A 17,638-nucleotide genomic window follows, 5' to 3' on the forward strand; every position below is an offset into this window, starting at 1 on the left:
TGAGGGTCAGGATGTTAAAACAAAAATGTTTAATTACAAGTTTAATTACTTAAGTTTAAGTTCGACATTGGGCTGCCTGTTTCCAAATACCCTGAAGCTCAATTATGCTCATCGTGAAAAGCGTGTGTTGATGTTTATTGAGATCAGAAGGAAGTGAAAGGCCAAAGTGCTTTCCCTCTGTTTCTGTGGCCCTCCCACTTCGCTCCTGATTTCCCTCTCCGTGAAGTCACTCGCCTTTGACCTTGGACATCCAGGAGCTTACTTCTCCCATCAGAACCTCTTAGAAGCAGATGCTTCCTGCATCCTCGCTCTTATGGACTTGGGTCCTGCTCCCAGGATGCTGACCTCCTTGACCTTCTGCTGGAGGAATAACCTCAGACTTGGTCAGATGGAGGATCACCGGGAAATCACCATGATCTATTAATATTTTTGAGTATTAGTATTATATATCAGTGTATGTATATATCTATTCATATATATGTCAAGCATAACTGTGTCAACGGTTTAACAAAGTTTATGGGAGAAAAGCTTGATAATCGAGAAAACTCTACCCCTATTTGTTGCTTTTGATGTTGTGGTTTTTCAAACGTTTCGAAAGCTGGTTGTTATTTGATTTAGTGGCTTAACATTGGAGACACTGTCTGGGATTTATGGCCTCAAAAATTCTATCACCCTGGGCTTCCCTGGTGGCGCAGTAGTTAGGAATCCACCTGCCAGTGCAGGAGACACGGGTTTGTGCCCCGGTCCGGGAAGATCCCACATGCCGCGGAGCGGCTAGGCCCGTGAGCCACAACTACTGAGCCTGCGTGTCTGGAGCCTGTGCTCTGCAACGGGAGAGGCCGCGACAGTGAGAAGCCCGCGCACCGCGATGAAGAGTGGCCCCCGCTCGCCGCAACTGGAGAAAGCCCTCGCACAGAAACGAAGACCCAACACAGCCAAAAATAAATATAAAATAAATAAATTAATTAAAAAAAAATTCTATCACCCTTAGGGCTAACATCTTTAGCCACTTTGCTCTACCCTCTGACAGTGAAGTCCAGGCAGTTATTTGGAGGAGGGTTGGGTCTTATAATAAGGGGGTCTTTCTTGGTTCTGCTAAAGACCGCTACTCCACTCTGCCCTGACACTCACAGGGTGTGGTGGCTTCCAGTGTTATTCAGGCCACTGGTTCAGGGACCTCGGCGTTGTGATGAATGGCTTGGGTACCGGGCTATCTCAGGGGGCTGCTTATCCTGGAGCCTCCTGCCTGCACCCGAGCGAGCCTTCTCTTTGGGGTCACCCTCAGAGGGTACAGGGCATTTTGATGCTGCGGCACTGTGTCATTTGGACTTGAGGATATTTATCTTGGCTTGGAAAAGAAAGCATTAAATTTGCGGTCAGGGGAGACTGAGAAGGAGAGAGGCAGGGAGAAAGGCAGGGGGGACACATTCCTTCCAGGGGGTTGGACTTTAAGATGAAGCATGGGGATGAAGGAAGGCCCACAGGTCTGTGGAGAGCGTCAGGGATTGTCCCCACCATCGTCATCATCCTATCCGATCGAAAAAGGCTATGACTGTAAGATGCCCCTCGGTTTCAGAGAAGTTAAAAAACATGAAAATGACATGAATCATGGTTGGCAACGTTGGTGCTTTCATCTCACGTAATCCTCTTAATCTTAAAAGGCAAGTTCTCTCGCTCCCGTCTTATCGGTGAGAAAACTGGGACCCAGAACTCGCAGAAGGTCACTCATCTGGCTCTAGTGTAGGAGCCGAGGTTGAGGCAGGTATTCTACCACCCCTAGGGCTGACATCTTTAGCCACTTTGTTCTACCCCCGTCAATGAAGTCCGTGGTGTTTGAACACTTCGATGTCAACATTTTGACCCAGCTGTGTCCGACAGATACGTTAACTGCGTTCCATTACTTTTAGTAAGTAACTTAAACCTCATTGACGTGTTTTCACATTATTATTCTTTTTTTTTTTTTTTTTTTTTTTTTTGCGGTACGCGGGCCTCTCACCGCTGTGGCCTCTCCCGTTGCGGAGCACAGGCTCCGGACGCGCAGGCTCAGCGGCCATGGCTCACGGGCCCAGCCGCTCCGCGGCACGCGGGATCTTCCCGGACCGGGGCACGAACCCGTGTCCCCTGCATCGGCAGGCGGACTCTCAACCACTGCGCCACCAGGGAAACCCACATTATTATTCTTAATAAGGGCTGGACCCAGGGTTGTGAAATGCTGCTTTCGGTGTGTTTCATGTCTGCTCTGCTCCTCCCCCTCTCCTACATCAGGTAGATCTCTGTTGATAACATTCAGATAATAAACGTTACCTGCTATATTAGTCTAGAGAGTCTGTGAGTTACTGGCTGTGTGACTCTTTGCAGATACCTCTCTGCACTTGCTTCCTCGTCTGTAAAACGGGAATGATAACACTTACGTTTCAGGATGGGAGTGAGGAAGGGAAGGTTAAATAACGTTTACTAAAGTCCCTGGCGTTCGGCATGGTGTATAATAGGAACTCAAAATATGTTCAGCTTGTTCCTGTCCCCTTTCTCCCTGGGTCACCGGATAGTAGTTGGTCACAAGCCCTGAACCAGAACCCTTTCTGACACACCTGGCCATGTCTCATATATATAGACAAGCAAGTGGCTCTCACATCCCCTTGTAGCTGGAATCATTTGCAAACACCTCATTATTGTTTTACAGCTTTTTAATTTGCCCGCGCAAATAGAGCCTGCCTGGCTGACTTTGAAGGAATTTTCATATCTAAACGCAGCCTGTACGTGTGTGCTGCACCCCAAGGAGGCAGGCCTTCCTGCTTATCATGCCAGCGAGGATCTTGTGCATGACTTCCTTACTTTTCGGAGAAAAGATGGGACTCAGTCTCTCCATATTGCCAGAAAGCTTTTTTTGTTGTTTGGAAAAAAAAAAGTCTCAAAATGGGAAATATTTTCCTGGGGAAAATCGCTACGGTAACTCAGGTCCTTTCTTGCCCCTCCTTGGGTTCATTCCCATCCCATTGCATGTCTTCGGAGGGACTGTGGAGTGAGGTTCAGCCTTACATCTTGGATTCCCTAAGAGGGAGGGAGGGAGGGAAATGGGAAGTGTGGGCGTGTGTAATAGGATACAGCTGCAGTGGTCTTTTCTCTCTGACCATATTTCGAGAAGGATAATATTTGAAGCACAGCTTAGCTTCCCCCAAAGGCCACATGTGCCTTTTCTGCCCCCATCCTGAGCTCCCCTGCACTCTCCTGCACCTGCCTCATCCCTCCACTGCTTGGTGGTGGCAACATAAATTACACTTCAGCAACTTGTGGCCCTGAGACATGCAAAACTTAAGTGCTCTCAGTTTTCAAAGACCTATTGGGGAAGACTGTCCACATCAGTGGCTGCAGATAATTTTGGTGTCGTCTTTGGGAAAATTCCAGCTTTTTGTTTAGAATGTCTCTGGCTTTCCAGTAGCACCTTTAACACTGAGAGCTGATCTGGATCTAGTATTATATTGAAGCCATCATTTTTAAGTGTGATAAATGGTATACAACATGGAAGAAAGGCACGAGGCACCCTGACGATTGTTTTCATTTTTATATGTGTGCATTCACCTAGCCAAGATCCTTATCCTCATAATATTATGAATTCTGCTGCTTTCATTTCAACCTCTTTTCCATATCTTCACATTATCACTTTTAATAACAGTATCATTTTTTGAGTAGTGAATATACTGTGATTTGTTAATGATGTACCTACGTGGACCATGATTTATGAAATGATTCCTCTGATCTTGGACATCTTAAGAGTGTTTACAGGTTTTTCCCATCAGAAGGGAAATACTATGGTAAACATCTTTGTGCATAAACCTGTTAGCTTCTGTTGAATTGTTCCCTTGGTGTAATTTCCCAAGAGGGAAATTGCTGGAGTTGAAGGCGGTAAACATCTTCGCAGTTCCAGTGATGCAGCGCCTATGGGGGTGTTTTTAAAATCAGTGTTCTCTCTGCTGGCGTCTTGTGCCAGAAACATATCAGAAGAAAATAATACAAGTGAACAATTAAAAAGATAATTTCCATCTTTAACTCATCTAGACATATGGAAATGAAAATGTGGGTTTGCGTAGATGGGTGGCTGGCTGCCTTGGAAGGCTCCAGCTCTTTATTACTGTGACTGTGTCTTTCATTGTGGGAGATGATCTCTAGCTGTCTTGTGCTTCTGGAGAAAAGGTATGCACGCTCTCTGTTCACCACCCCCGCTTCAGCATCCTGAACCTGCCTTACGCTCATTGGGAGCAGAATGGTTAGACCTCCATCGTATGTCGCCAACTGTGACGAGAGTTCCTCTCCCATCCATGAAATAACCTAGTGTCCACAGATTAATATGTGTATATCGTGTGTGCAACAGTTAGATTTTGGGTTGGAATAGAAGAGGATTTTGAGGTGTTCTTTTGGGAGATAGAAAAAGAAGGTACTGGACGTCAGGGATGGTTAGCTAATTGTAGCTTATTGAGGACTTATCTCAGACCAGGTGCTGTTCCAAACACTTGACATGGAAGAATTTATTTAGTGCTCAAAACATCCCTACTAAGTAGGCATATCATTATCCCCATTTCACAGATGGAGTAACTGAGGCCAAGAGATTATCTTGTCAGGGTCACACAGGACATGAACCCACATGTATTCGTTTCCTAGAGCTGCCATAACAAAAGTACCGCTGTGTGCGTCTGTCTGTGTCCTCCCTTCTTATAAGGACCAGTCATTGGATTTAGGACCCAGTCTAATCCAGGACAACCTCTCTTAATTTAATAACATCTGCAAAGACCGTATTTCTAAATAAGATTCCATTCTGAGGTTCTGAGGGGACATGAATTGAGGGGGACAGTATTCGATCTACGACACTATGGACAGGGTGGAGAAAAGGGAAAGAAAGCAGGAGCCCAGGCAGGAGCAAGTTTTGACCAGATGGCCCTGAGAGAGACACAGGATGGGCGACAGTCCCCTTGGGCCTTTGAAGAGGCTGTGAGCCGGGAGCGAGTGGAGGAACCCTGTGCAAGAGATGGGGGTGCCCGGCACAGCCTGGCTGCATCAGCGTGAAATGATCCTGCCCAGAGCCAGCTAGCTTTGTGGGAATCTCTTTAAGGAGTAGGTTTGGGGTTAATGCCCTGCCATGCTTCAGTAGCTTAAGGAAAGGTTACCTAGAATATTTACCTTCTCAAGCAGTCGAGTGATTCATTACACCGTGTCTCTGAACCTGTGGGGGAAGCCCAGAGGCAGACATAAGTGTCTCCAGTCGTAAAGTCAGACTTGGAGCACCAGCCCCAGGGAAGAAAGTATTTTGGCATATCATCTGCATCACTGCAAAATAAATTTATAAGCATTCCAAGAAAACTGCAGGGGAGAGTGTAGAAATTCTCCAGCAAGCAAGGAAAGGTAAATGACAATTAACTGTACCATGCCCATTAATTATTCCTTCCAGGTGTGTAGAACGTAATTAATACGACGTGGACTGCCGTGCTGTCTCTCTTGTTTTATTTAGGTGACTGTAAAAGGTAATTTATAAGGGCTTTCCTAGGTTAACTGCCAATTTAATTCCTTGGACTGTGTTTTTCCACAGGCTCTTAGGTTTCTCAACAGTAAAATTCATCCACCGCTGTAGGGGTTTTCAGGAATTTGTGATGAGGTTTGGGTTGGGGGCTGCTTCTCCTTTACCTGAGATGCTCAGTGTCTCCACCCTGAGACCAGCCCGAAGGTGCCAATTCCTGTTAATCCTGTTAATGTGAGCGTTTTCGTGTCACTGAGTGTGACGGTTGTGTACAAAAGAAGCTTTTAAAGAACTTTAAGTTATAAATCTAGCAAGCTAGCCTTTAAGTTAAGAATCTTACTCTGCGACTCATAAATCTAGTAAATTTTTTTTTTTTTTTTTGCGGTACGCGGGCCTCTCACTGCTGTGGCCTCTCCCGCTGCGGAGCACAGGCTCCAGACGCACAGGCTCAGCGGCCATGGCTCACGGGCCCAGCCGCTCTGCGGCACGTGGGCTCTTCCCAGACCGGGGCACGAACCCGTGTCCCCTGCATCAGCAGGCGGACTCTCAACCACTGCGCCACCAGGGAAGCCCATCTAGTAAATTTTAAGTTACATTTAGGGTAGCCTTTGATTAACCATTGACCCTTGAACAAACTTCACCTTCTTTTAACGTTTTAGATTGCACTTAAAATCTCATATACTTAATGTCCTTTTTGAGTACTTCAGACGTTCTGATTAACAAACAAATACTTAAATAATATAAATCTAATACCTCAATGACATTGTTTCTTAAATGCTCCAATATTATATGTAAACGTAGAAGATTTCAACTTAAAATCTCAAGTCAAATAAATTGTTCAATTAAATCCTTCTTATTGGTAAGGCAGGGTAACTCCTCCTACTTGAGTAGGTCAAAATCTTAAAAATATTAATCTTACGGGTTTTCTTCTTAAACATTTCTGTACTTATTTAAAATAATAGCCATATTGAGATATAATTTACATATAAACTTCACTTACTCTAAGTGTAGAAGTCACTGAATTTTAGTATGTTTGCAGAGTTCTACAACCATCACCACAATCTAATTTTAGAACGTTTCCATCACCCTAAAAAGAACTTTCGCATCTATTTACTGTTCCTTGCCTCCCTACCCCCAGCCTTAGACAACCACTAGCCTACTTTCTGTGTCTTTATATTTGCCTGTTTTGGACTTTTTTGGTACTTAATTTGAAATCATGCTGGGTTTTTAAGGAAGCAGTTTTGATGTCTCAAACAATTTTGGGGTCACCTCCTGCAATTGTTGGGGTTACTGCCTCCGTGGCTGGAAGCGTCTTTGTGAGCCGACCCCTGGCTGGGGAGCTGAGCTCTGCCTCTGAGTGGGGGGCTCTTGTAACCCATGACCCAGACTCAAGTCACTTACTGCCTAATTCAAATGTCTCCCCACGGAAGACCAGACCCCATCTGGTGGCTTCATTCCATTCTGATTCCCTGCCCACCCACTGGGCTCACTGCTGTAAGACCCAGTGAAAGTGACAGCTGACTGCAGACCGTGGTGTCTCGCTCCAAGGCCACAGTTCTGAGGTCACGCCCAGCGAGCCACGCTCCTGTGACCACCTAGCATCCTCACAGCGCCCACTCATAGGCCACCAGTCAAGGCACTCACCCAGCAGCCTCTTGGCCCATCTCAGGTTCACGCCCCATGTCCTGGTGAGACAGCTTAGAGAGCAAAACCCCAGCAGGGACTCAACCAGATATTTGTACCTCCACGTTCATAGCGGCGTTATTCACAGCAGCCAAAAGGTAGAGGCCACCCAGGTGTTCATCAGTGGATGAATAGATAAACAGAAATGTGGATATACATACAGTGGAGTTTCCTTCAGCCTTAGAGGGAGATTCTGACATGCTACACCGCGGATGCACCTTGAAGACATTATGCTAAGTGACATAAGCCAGACACATAAAGGACAAATACTGTTTGATTCCACTTACATGAAGTCCCTAGAGGAGTCAAACTCACAAAGACAGAAGGTACACTAGAGTGGTGGCTGCTAGAGGAGAGGTGATAAGCGGGCAGGTGGGCCACGTGGGCCTCCTGGGCCATAGAAAGGACTCTGGATTTTGTTCTAAGATGGTGGGGAGACTTCGGAGCAGAGAGGATGTTGTGAACGGGTTTATATTTTGAGAAGGTTATTCTGGCCGTTGATAGGGAATAGGGTAGGGAGGCCAAGACGGCAGCAGGGAGACCAGTTAAGAGGACTTCGTCCTAGCCCCAGGGGCGGTGATGATGGCTCGGACCAGGTGTTTGGGACCAAGAGGAACTGATGGGGGGAGGGGGTGATGGCAGGTAAGGCACAGGAATTAAGAATGACTCCTGGCTGTTGAGTCTGCCCAGCTGGGTGCATAGTGGTGGTGTTTACCGCAGTGGGGAACATCGGGGAGGGGGACGTTTTAGGGGTGGAAGTCATGAGTTCTCCTTATCAGTGTTTATTGCGTTCAGCAACCCCAAGCTGAACCTAAACGAGCACTCTCATCCCTGACCTGATTCTTTCAAGATGTCTAAGTTGGGGAGTTTTAAACCATGTCTCACGACCCATTGGTAGGTTGTAAAATCACTTTAATGAGGGCTTCCCTGGTGGTGCAGTGGTTGAGAGTCCGCCTGCCGATGCAGGGGACACGGGTTCGTGCCCCGGTCCGGGAAGATGCCACATGCCGTGGAGCGTCTGGGCCCGTGAGCCACGGCCGCTGAGCCTGCGCGTCTGGAGCCTGTGCTCCGCAGCGGGAGAGGCCACAGCAGTGAGAGGCCTGCGTACTGAAAGAAAAAAAAAATCACTTTAATGAGTTGTACTAATATTAAAGAAAAATAGAAGAGAATAGAAAATATCAGAGCATCTCATGTAAACTGGGTTCAAAAGGAGAAAGGGACGAGAAACAGGAGTCCCGAGACCCTTGTTCTAGCCATACCTCTGCCTCTAATGAGCCATGGGGCCTGGAGTGAGTCCCTTATGCCCCTGTGTCCATTGCCTCACCTGTGAAATGGGGCTGGGGTGAGGAGGGCTCCGCTGGATTCACCCCATCCTCCCCCCTTTTCTCTCCTTCAACTCTTGCATGCTCTCTCAGTAGGCGGACCACAAACCGTACTGGCCAGAAAGGCCATCACTGAGCTTTGCTTCCTGCCATGTCTGTTGTTCAGTCAGAACCAATTCCGAGGGTGCTTCTCCCCAGCTGTACATACCTAGGCCCTTCACTGGTGTGGGAGTTATTGGACCAGGCGGTCTCTAAAGACCCTGCTTGTCCTAGATGTGCCTCTGTCTGCACTAACCTGTCTGGTCGGCAGCTGGGCAGGGACCTTGTGCTTTTTGGAAGTCGGCACAACCCTCTGCTCTGGGCACGTTTTCACAGAAGGGCCAGGATCATCTAAAAGAGGGGGTGGTTTCATGGCCATGGATTTTGGTGAGTGTATGTGATAGCCGAGTTCTTCTCCCGGCAGGTAAGTGTTGCAATGTATACAGTATATTCTTCAAAGCCGAGTGTCAGAGTCCCTTAGTGGAGGGTTTCTATGTAGCCAATCTCCTGGCTTTTAGATGCAGCTGTGCTCTTTCTCTTCTTGTGTTATTACCAAGCGCGTTCACCTAATTCTTAGATTTTACCCTTGACCTTCATCTCTGCAAAGTTTAATTCATTTTAGTTCTGCAGCCACAGGTTAGACATCAGGAGCTTTGAGGAGCTTACAGTCAGTAGGAGGGGAGATTGACATGGGAATTAGGTATAGTAAGGGTTCAGATTAGTCCCAAGTCAAAACCCCAGATCCCTCATTATTCTAGCTGCTTGTAGGGTCTCCAGTAAGGAGAAGCAGATCTGGAGATGTTTTTGAATGGCTCTGGGATGTCCCTGTTGGAGGGACTGTGAGAAGGAAGGAATAGGAAGTTGGAAAATTGAAGTTTATTAATCAGGTATTAATGGCAGCTTAGGCTGAACCCGGCTCCCACCTCAGTGTTTGGGGCTCCTGAAAAGTCACCTGTGAACACAAGTGTGCTGAGTGTCTATAAAACACCTGAAGGTCCTGGTTAGCTGGAGAACACCAGATCAATATTCAGGACTGCCTTTTTTTTTTTTTTTTTTTTTTTTTGGCGGTACGCGGGCCTCTCACTGCTGTGGCCTCTCCCATTGCGGAGCACAGGCTCCGGACGCACAGGCCCAGCGGCCATGACTCACGGGCCCAGCCGCTCCACGGCATGTGGCATCTTCCCGGACCGGGGCACGAACCCGCGTCCCCTGCATTGGCAGGGGGACTCTCAACCACTGCGCCACCAGGGAAGCCCATTTATTTATTTATTTTTTTGGGCTGTGTTGGGTCTTCATTTCTGTGCGAGGGCTTTCTCTAGTTGCAGCGAGCGGGGGCCACTCTTCATCGCGGTGCACGGGCCTCTCACTGTCGCAGCCTCTCCCATTGCAGAGCACAGGCTCCGGACGTGCAGGCTCAGCGGCCATGGCTTACAGGCCCAGTTGCTCTGCGGCATGTGGGATCCTCCCGGACTGGGGCTCGAACCCGTGTCCCCTGCATTGGCAGGCAGATTCTCAACCACTGCACCACCAGGGAAGCTAGGGCTTTTTTAACCTGTGGTTCTCCAGGGAGACCTCCTGCTGTCCTGTGCTTAGAAATTAGGAACTTTGAGTCAGAAGGGACTCAGACATCTTCTGGTTTGACCTCGTCACCTGACCAAGGAGAAATCTGAGGCCCAGGGAGACCGCGTTCAAAGGGGGGAGACGCTTCGTGTGGTGGCAGAGCTGGGGGATCAGGCCTCTGACTTTTCCCGTGGATGGTTCTGGGTGCCAGGTCCCAGGTAATTTTACATTTTCATTTAATTCCCACAAGCACCCTAAGATTTAGGCATGATTGCTGCATTTTAACCTTGAGTTTCAGAGATGAGGACATGAAGCCAGTGTCCCAAGACTCACCTAGAACTTGAATCTGGTTCCGGTGGACTCCACCTACTGAACCTTCTCATTCCACAGGGTGCTGCTGGGCGACCATCTCATCCCCGTGCGCCTTCAGCACAGTGACGTCTGAAGCGGATGGGGGAGAGCTGTGATGTAGGGCCTTTCAGGGCGAGCTGTGGGTCCCACCGCTGAAAGCGGCATGGCCCGTCCTGTCGGAAGTGGCTCCCTCTCAGGGAGTCGGGTATCGCTTGCCCTTCTCCTGATTTGATGAGATTGACTCAGACCCTGCCGCATTCGAACGTCCTTTTGACAGACGGGCTGGACCATACTGGACCAGGGCACCAGCACAAATTGGTGCATTGGGAGAAAACACCTCTGTAATTGCATCACTGCTGTGCGCTCAGAGCGTGCGGTGACAGAGGAAGCATGCCCAGGCTGTTAGCAAATGAGGGGATTTGAAAAGTGTCCGGAGTCTGCTGAGTGTTAGGGCTGTTTGGCCAGCGGGAGGAGTGCAGACCTATCTGGACTTGGGTGATTCAGTACAGAAGTCCCTCACCTCGAATGTTGAGGGAAGTGACAGCATTGATTTTTGTGGTGGGAGCTCTAAGTGTAAATGCATCTTTGCCTGCCTTTAGCGATAGCATGATAAGGTGATGAAGACCTCCGGTTCCAGAAACAACCTAGGTTTGAATTTGCTACCTGCTCTGCAATTTGCTGGCTGTGTGATCTCGGGCAAGTTACTTAATGTCTCTGAGCCTCTGTTTCCTCAACAGTCAAATGGGAATAAATGCTATTATTCAGTATTTCTAACTAACAGGGTTTTGATGAGAATTAAATGAAGCAACGTAAAGAAAAGGCTTAGCCTCAAGTCAGGCATCAGGTACTTGGTAAATTCTCGATAAATGCTAGTTCTCATGATTATTATTATTAACTATTGCTGTATTTTATAAGACCTGAGTTCCAGCCCAGGTTCTGCCGCCGGCTGCTTTGGGGACCTTGGCAAGTGTTTCAGCTCTCTGAGTTTCTTCTGTGAATTGAAGGACTGTAATCCAGCTGAGAGTTCCAATGCATCAAAAGCAAGTTTCCACCCCGGATCCCACAGCATTTTAGTTTTATGTCTTTAGACCCGAATTAACTGCATAGGCAGGGTCACAGGGAACCACTCAGGGAATGAGACGGGCTTCCCTCCTTTGTCACTCGGTAACCTTCTATCACCTGTTCTCAGCTGACTGAGAGTGGAGCGTCCACTTAAGAACATTCTCTTCGTCATAGCATGAAGCGGCAAACTTGGGTGGCTTGCTTTTAATTTTAGCTTCATTCATGTATGTTGGAAAAGTGACGGGTCCTGACGTACAATGATTTGACCTACGATTTTTTAACTTTACGATGGTGTGAAATCGATACATATTCAGTGGAAACTGTACTTTGAATTTGGAATTTTGATCTTTTCCCCAGGTTAGGATACGTGATCTGATCCTCTCTGGTGATACTAGGGAGCTGCGGGGACCCACAGATCCTGGTGAGCACGCGATCACCAGGATAAACAACCGATACGCTCATAGCCATTCTGCACCCAGACAGCCGCTCCGTTTTTCACTTTCAGTACCGTATTCAATAAATTACATGAGATATTCAACACTTGATTATAAAATAGGCTTTGTGGGGCTTGCCTGGTGGCACGGTGGTTGAGAGTTCGCCTGCCGATGCAGGGGACACGGGTTCGTGCCCTGGTCCGGGAAGATCCCACATGCCGCGGAGCGGCTGGGCCCGTGAGCCATGGCCGCTGAGCCCGTGCGTCCGGAGCCTGTGCTCCACAACAGTGAGAGGCCCGCGTATCGGGAAAAAAAAAAAAACAGGCTTTGTGTTAGATGATTTTGCCCAGCTGTAGGCTAATGTCAGTGTTCTGAGCATGTTTTAAGTACGCTAGGCTAAGCCATGCTGTTTGGTAGGTTAGGTGTGTTAAATGCATTTTCAGATTAACGATATTTTCAATTTACGCTGGGTTTATGGAGACATAATCCCATCCTAAGTCGAGGAAGATCTGCATATACCCAACTGTTTCTGGGTCCAAGAAATCATACTGTGAATTGAACCAATTAGAGTCTTATAAAATGGTCTCGCATTTCACTGATTTGAGTTTAGAAAGGGGAAAGCAAGTGCTGTAGCTAAATAAAACGTGTGGCGGCAGGTGGGCGGCGGAAGGCCACCGTTCAGTGTCCTCAGGGACCCTCCTTTCTTAGGGCTTTTGATCATCAGACCTTTCATTTTCAAAGGAAAAAAATAACAGCAGCCTGTTGATACTGGCAGTTTCCTTTTTCCACAGCAGGAAACAATCTGGTGAGTGTAAAGGAAGCCTTAAATCCTAGATCATTCGTGAACCTCTTTGAGTACCTACTGTGTGCCAAGCATCAGGGAAACAACACAGATGAGAGGGAGACGGTTTACTTACTTAATGTCTGGCATATCCTAGGTGCTTAATAAAAATTTCAGTAAGGAAATGAATACGGGCATTAACTGTTAGTAGTCTGGCTGTCCCATCACATCATTTTGATGACTCGTGTAACACTGGGTTACATTTTAAATCACCTGTCCTAGAAGCAGTCAGCCAACCAGGTCTGGGGCCAGGAGGAAACTGCCGAGATGGTGGACTTGACACCTGCCGTTGGTCCAGCGTAGCAGCCGAGAGCATGGGCTGCCTATGTCAGAACCCTGTCTTCATCTCTTCCTAGTCACGAGACCTGGGCGAGTTCCCTAACCTTACTGTGCCGCAGTGTTCCCATCTGTAAAGTGGGGACAGTGGTGGGCCCACCCCATAGGGTTGTTATGTGGATTAAACGTGTGCTCTGCTTGGTGCACTGTGGGTGCCCTCCAGATGTTAGCTGCCACCCTCTGCGTGTGGTGGTCACTCGACCTCCTCTGATGCACTAGGCACACAAGATAAATAAACCCATGTGCGTGATTGCTGGCCCTTCCTTTGCCTCCCAGGCCTTAGCAAGTAGGTCCTCATTGCTATCATTTGGGTATGAAAGAGCTCAGTCATCAGGTTGGAGTCTCAGCTTGGCAACTTTCTCCCTGCATGGCCTTGACCTTGGTCAAGTTGCTGAGGTTAAGGGAGGCTCAGAGAGGTTATCTGGAAAATACAGGTACTTCCTTTACTGTGTGAAGGATTATGCTGAGCGAAGTGCCCGGCACACGAGGCGTACTCCGGAAATGGTGGGATTGTTATCATCCCCATAAAAAGCACCTAAGGACCTGGCTTTTGTGGCCTGGGGTGCCAGAGCTGGTTGGTGGGGCCCCCACTGAAGTTACAGGCTAGGCCCGCAGGAGGCCCCGAGGCCGGCCGGCCTTGGGAAAGGGCCCACACGGTCAAACCATTTTAAAGGCCTTGTAGTAGAAAAAGAAACCAATTAACTAATACTGCCCCCCATAAAAGCTGAGTTTTAATGGGTTCTGTGGTGGGGTTTTCTCCATGGCGGTCTCCTAGCCATAGGTCTTGGGGAGACGGTCTGCCTCTATGGGGACAGTTTAATCTTGCACTGCGTGGGCATAATTTTACAAGTTTTACGGCTGTTTTGTCTCCCCTGAAGTGTTGCTGTGTCCTTGTGCGCTGAGGGCAACCTGCGTGCAATTAACAGTTTACCTCGTTTTGGGTGGAAATGAAGAGTGAAGTAATAAATTAAAGAAAAACACAAGGTGGCTTTTTCCCCTCTTGTGGAGACACCCGTGGAAGAACAAAGAACCAGTGTCTTCCTGGACCACTTACTCAGATTCTAATGGCTTTTATGTGTAGACATTTGCCCACAGGATCCCCTCCTCCCCAGAGAGGGCTACAGGGCACGTTGGGTGTGTTTGGGGCTTGTACTGCCTACCCCAGGGCAGGGGTCAGCAAACGACTGCCCAGGGGCCACATCCAACCCACCGCCTCTTTTTGTGAAATGATTGGGAAAAGAAAAAAATCCAAAGGAGATTTCCTGACACATAAGAATTACATAGACTTCAGGTTTCAGGGCCAGAAACGGAGCTCTATTGGCACCTCATCCCGCCCGTTCGTTTGTGTGTCGTCTGGAGCTGTTTCTGCCCTGCCCCAGCTGAGTTGAGAAGTTTCCATATACTGTGTGGTGCAAAGCCAAATACTCTCTTGCCCTTTATGGAAAAGGCTGGCTGACCCTGCTCTAGGAGGTAAAGGAAGTGAGAGAAAACAGCTTCAAGTTTCTTGGAATTGATGATTTATTCTCAGGGTTTCCATGGGGCTCAAAGTGACAAGTCAAGGGGGAATTGCATGAGAAGGAGTCAGTTCTCCTGGAGACCTTCCAGAGGAATCGGCTGCTTGTGGAGATGGCTCTCCTCGCTATTCTGACCTCAGGTTGGCTTCTGAGCAGAGGGGCCTGAGTTATCCCCCTCCGGCCAGCCCTCCCCATCTGCCTGGCTTTCCTGTAAGACTCCCGAAGCCTGGCTTGAGGTCTGGTAACGTCTCATCAGCTCCCTCGATGATTCGAGAATAAAGAAGTTTCCACCTTCCCTCCCAGGAGGCAAGCGCTTTTTGTCATAAATTCTGTGCAGACCTAGTTGATGATCTCCAATAGCTTCAGAAATTTGTAACAGACACTTTTTGGCCAGCCCCTGGCTTAAGCATTCTGCATATAGTAGTAACTCATTTAATCCTCACAACCAACGCAGGGAGTGAGGTCCTCTTCTCACCCCTGTTTTACAGAGGAAGAAACAGGCACAGAAAGGTTAGGTATCTTGCTTAAGGTCACACAGCAGGTGTGAGGTAGAGCCAGGATCCAAACCCAGGCTGTCTGCTCAGGAGTGTCCTGCCTACTGCCACTACACTGGGGGAATTCTTTAGGCCTGTGAAAAGATCTGCTTTCCTTGTTCGCCCCCTGCCCCTACAATGTCATTCCACAGGAAAACGGCCTCCTGTATGAGAAGGAAGCACTTGTTCCTTCGTTAATTCATCCCTCCCCCCACCTTCTCCCTCCCTCCCTCCCTTCAACGAATAATTGTCGGGAGGGTGACTATTAAACTCTGTGCAAGGGGCTTCACAAGTGAGGGGGTTTTGTGAACAAGAAGAATGAAAAAAGAATCTTTTTTCCTTTGAAAAACAGTTCTTAGTATCCTCAAAGCTGTTGGGTTTTTGAGAAGTTCACTTAATTCCTCCTCTTTTATTCATTGTAAGTGCTCATCCTTACAATGAGAACCATAAACCCTAAATCTCATCCAGAACCATAAACCCTCATCCTTTCTGCCTCAAGCTGATATTGTCATTAACAATAATGTAATGTACAAGAGGCTTTGGGGAGGCTGGCCCTCTGACTCACCCAGTGGGAAGAGCCCGCCTGGGGAAGGCCCTGCGCCGTTCTCCCCCTTGACACCCCGAAAGAGGGCTCCCGCAGGGCCTCGGGAGCCAGGAGGAATAAGAGCTCCTAACTGATTGTGGAGGGAGAAGGCTGCCGAATTTTAAAAATATCACCAAGTCTGGCGTTGGTAGAACTCGCTGTCTTGGGACAGCAGTTACAATGTCATCTGCAAAAGTTCAGGGTTTTAGGTGCCTGTCTTGTTTTCTGAAGGATTTGCTGGGCAGAATTTTCAGCATTATTTATGTCCTTCTGGGTGTGGACAAGCCTAAAGGCCAGGGAAGACCCATGGGCCCCCATGGCACCAGGCAAAGGGTCAGCCCAGCCGGAAGCCTGTTCTCTCTCTTCCTTCCCCAACTGTTTCTTCTTCCCTCCTCTGTGCCCTTTTCTTGGTCAGACAGCAAACGTTTGTTACTTATTTCTGATGAGCCTTCACTCTCTCTCCTCAGTCATGCGGAGGAGCCCCTTCGGTGTGGACATCTGCTGCCGGAAGGGGTCCCGAAGCCCCCTGCAGGAACTCTACAACCCGACCCAGGTAAGCCCTGGAAACGTCCTTGCTTCTCAGCTTGGTCTCCATGTGTCAATTTTTTGGGGGGCGGAGAGGGATTGAAAAACGCCCAAATTCTGGTCTTTGGGGATTTGAAACTTCCCTCCACTGCCTGGCAGTTTCCCTTCAGTGGTTGCTTTCTTGGTTACCCTCTTGCTCTAGAATGGCTCTGAAATTCTAGTGAGAGGTATTTAGTGAGAGGGACAGCTTGGTAGAGTGCGGGGCAGAGCTTTCAGACCTGCCCAGGTTTGGGATCCCTGAGAGCCAGACAGTTGCAGGTGCCAGGAAGGGGACTCTGAAGTTGCAGAGCCTGCCAGGCTGTGCAGTCTCCCCCGTGGCACCCCCAAAGAAGGCTCACATGGGGGTGAACTCAACACCCAGCTCCCATATCTGGTTATTAGAGCCCAACAATGTCCCCAAGAGTTGCACCTCACTGCGTCAGTTTGACAGGACTCCCTTGGGTGGGGAGACTTTTTGCTTAAGTGACCGTCACAGTAAGTTGGACTTGATTATGAAAAGAGTTCCTCTCTGAGCAAAATAAGCTCCAACCAAGGTAAAGTGCCCTCCGTGGAGAGCTAGGAGCAAAGGGAGGAGGCCTGGTTGCCACGGTGATAGCCTTGTTGGTGTGTGTCGGTCTTGACGTGGAGACTCCAAGGCTGGTCCTTTTGCGGGAATATGAATTAGCTTGTGATGCCAAGAACTGGTGAATGAACAACTAGTGGCCCATTAGCTGACTTTGACAGCTGGGGAGAAAGGGGGGAAAATGTACTGCTTTGGCTGTAATCCTTGAACTTTATTTTGTATCAAATTCTTGATTTAGTATTTCTGGGGACCAAGGTGCTTGTTAGAGGAAGAAACTGCTTGGTTCCCCAAAAGTGATGAATTCCCAGAAGTCTTGCAAAGGGATGAGCCTGAGAACTTTCTGATTCCACATCTCTATCCTGTCTTTCACCTGTACTCCCGTCTGGAAAAATGGACTCCTGAATTTGTGCAGAATGGGTGGCCTAACCATGTTAGTTCACTCCCCTATCCACCCACCACTTTGGAGCTCAGTGTGATGGGGCCAGATTCGCCAGGTAATTGCAAACTCAGATTGCCTGAGGCCTCCTTTACTGGGTTCTCTAGTGACGCAGCAGGGAATTTGTATTTTGTTTTGGTTTTGTTTTTTTTAATTTTTATTGAAGTATAGTTGATTTACAATGTTGTGTTAGTTTGAGGAATACCGTATAGTGATTCAGTTATACATATATATATATATTCTTTTTTTAACATTCTCTTCCATTATAGATTATTACAAGATATCAAGTGTAGT

The 17,638-nt window shown here is 48.1% G+C and overlaps 1 protein-coding gene across 8 annotated transcripts in view; it reads left to right on the forward strand.

Annotated features, from left to right (window-relative positions):
• The window catches only part of CHST11 (carbohydrate sulfotransferase 11), a 288,364-nt gene that overhangs the window by 118,368 nt on the left and 152,358 nt on the right, over positions 1 to 17,638 (forward strand). For all 8 annotated transcript variants that reach the window (XM_067697796.1, XM_067697798.1, XM_067697797.1 and 5 more), the window contains exon 2: positions 16,229 to 16,314. In XM_067697796.1, coding sequence (XP_067553897.1) covers positions 16,229 to 16,314 — 86 coding nt within the window. The remainder of the gene's footprint in view (positions 1 to 16,228; positions 16,315 to 17,638) is intronic.

This window comes from Pseudorca crassidens, chromosome 11, assembly GCF_039906515.1.
Source record: "Pseudorca crassidens isolate mPseCra1 chromosome 11, mPseCra1.hap1, whole genome shotgun sequence".
In the NCBI taxonomy this organism is placed as follows: domain Eukaryota; kingdom Metazoa; phylum Chordata; class Mammalia; order Artiodactyla; family Delphinidae; genus Pseudorca; species Pseudorca crassidens.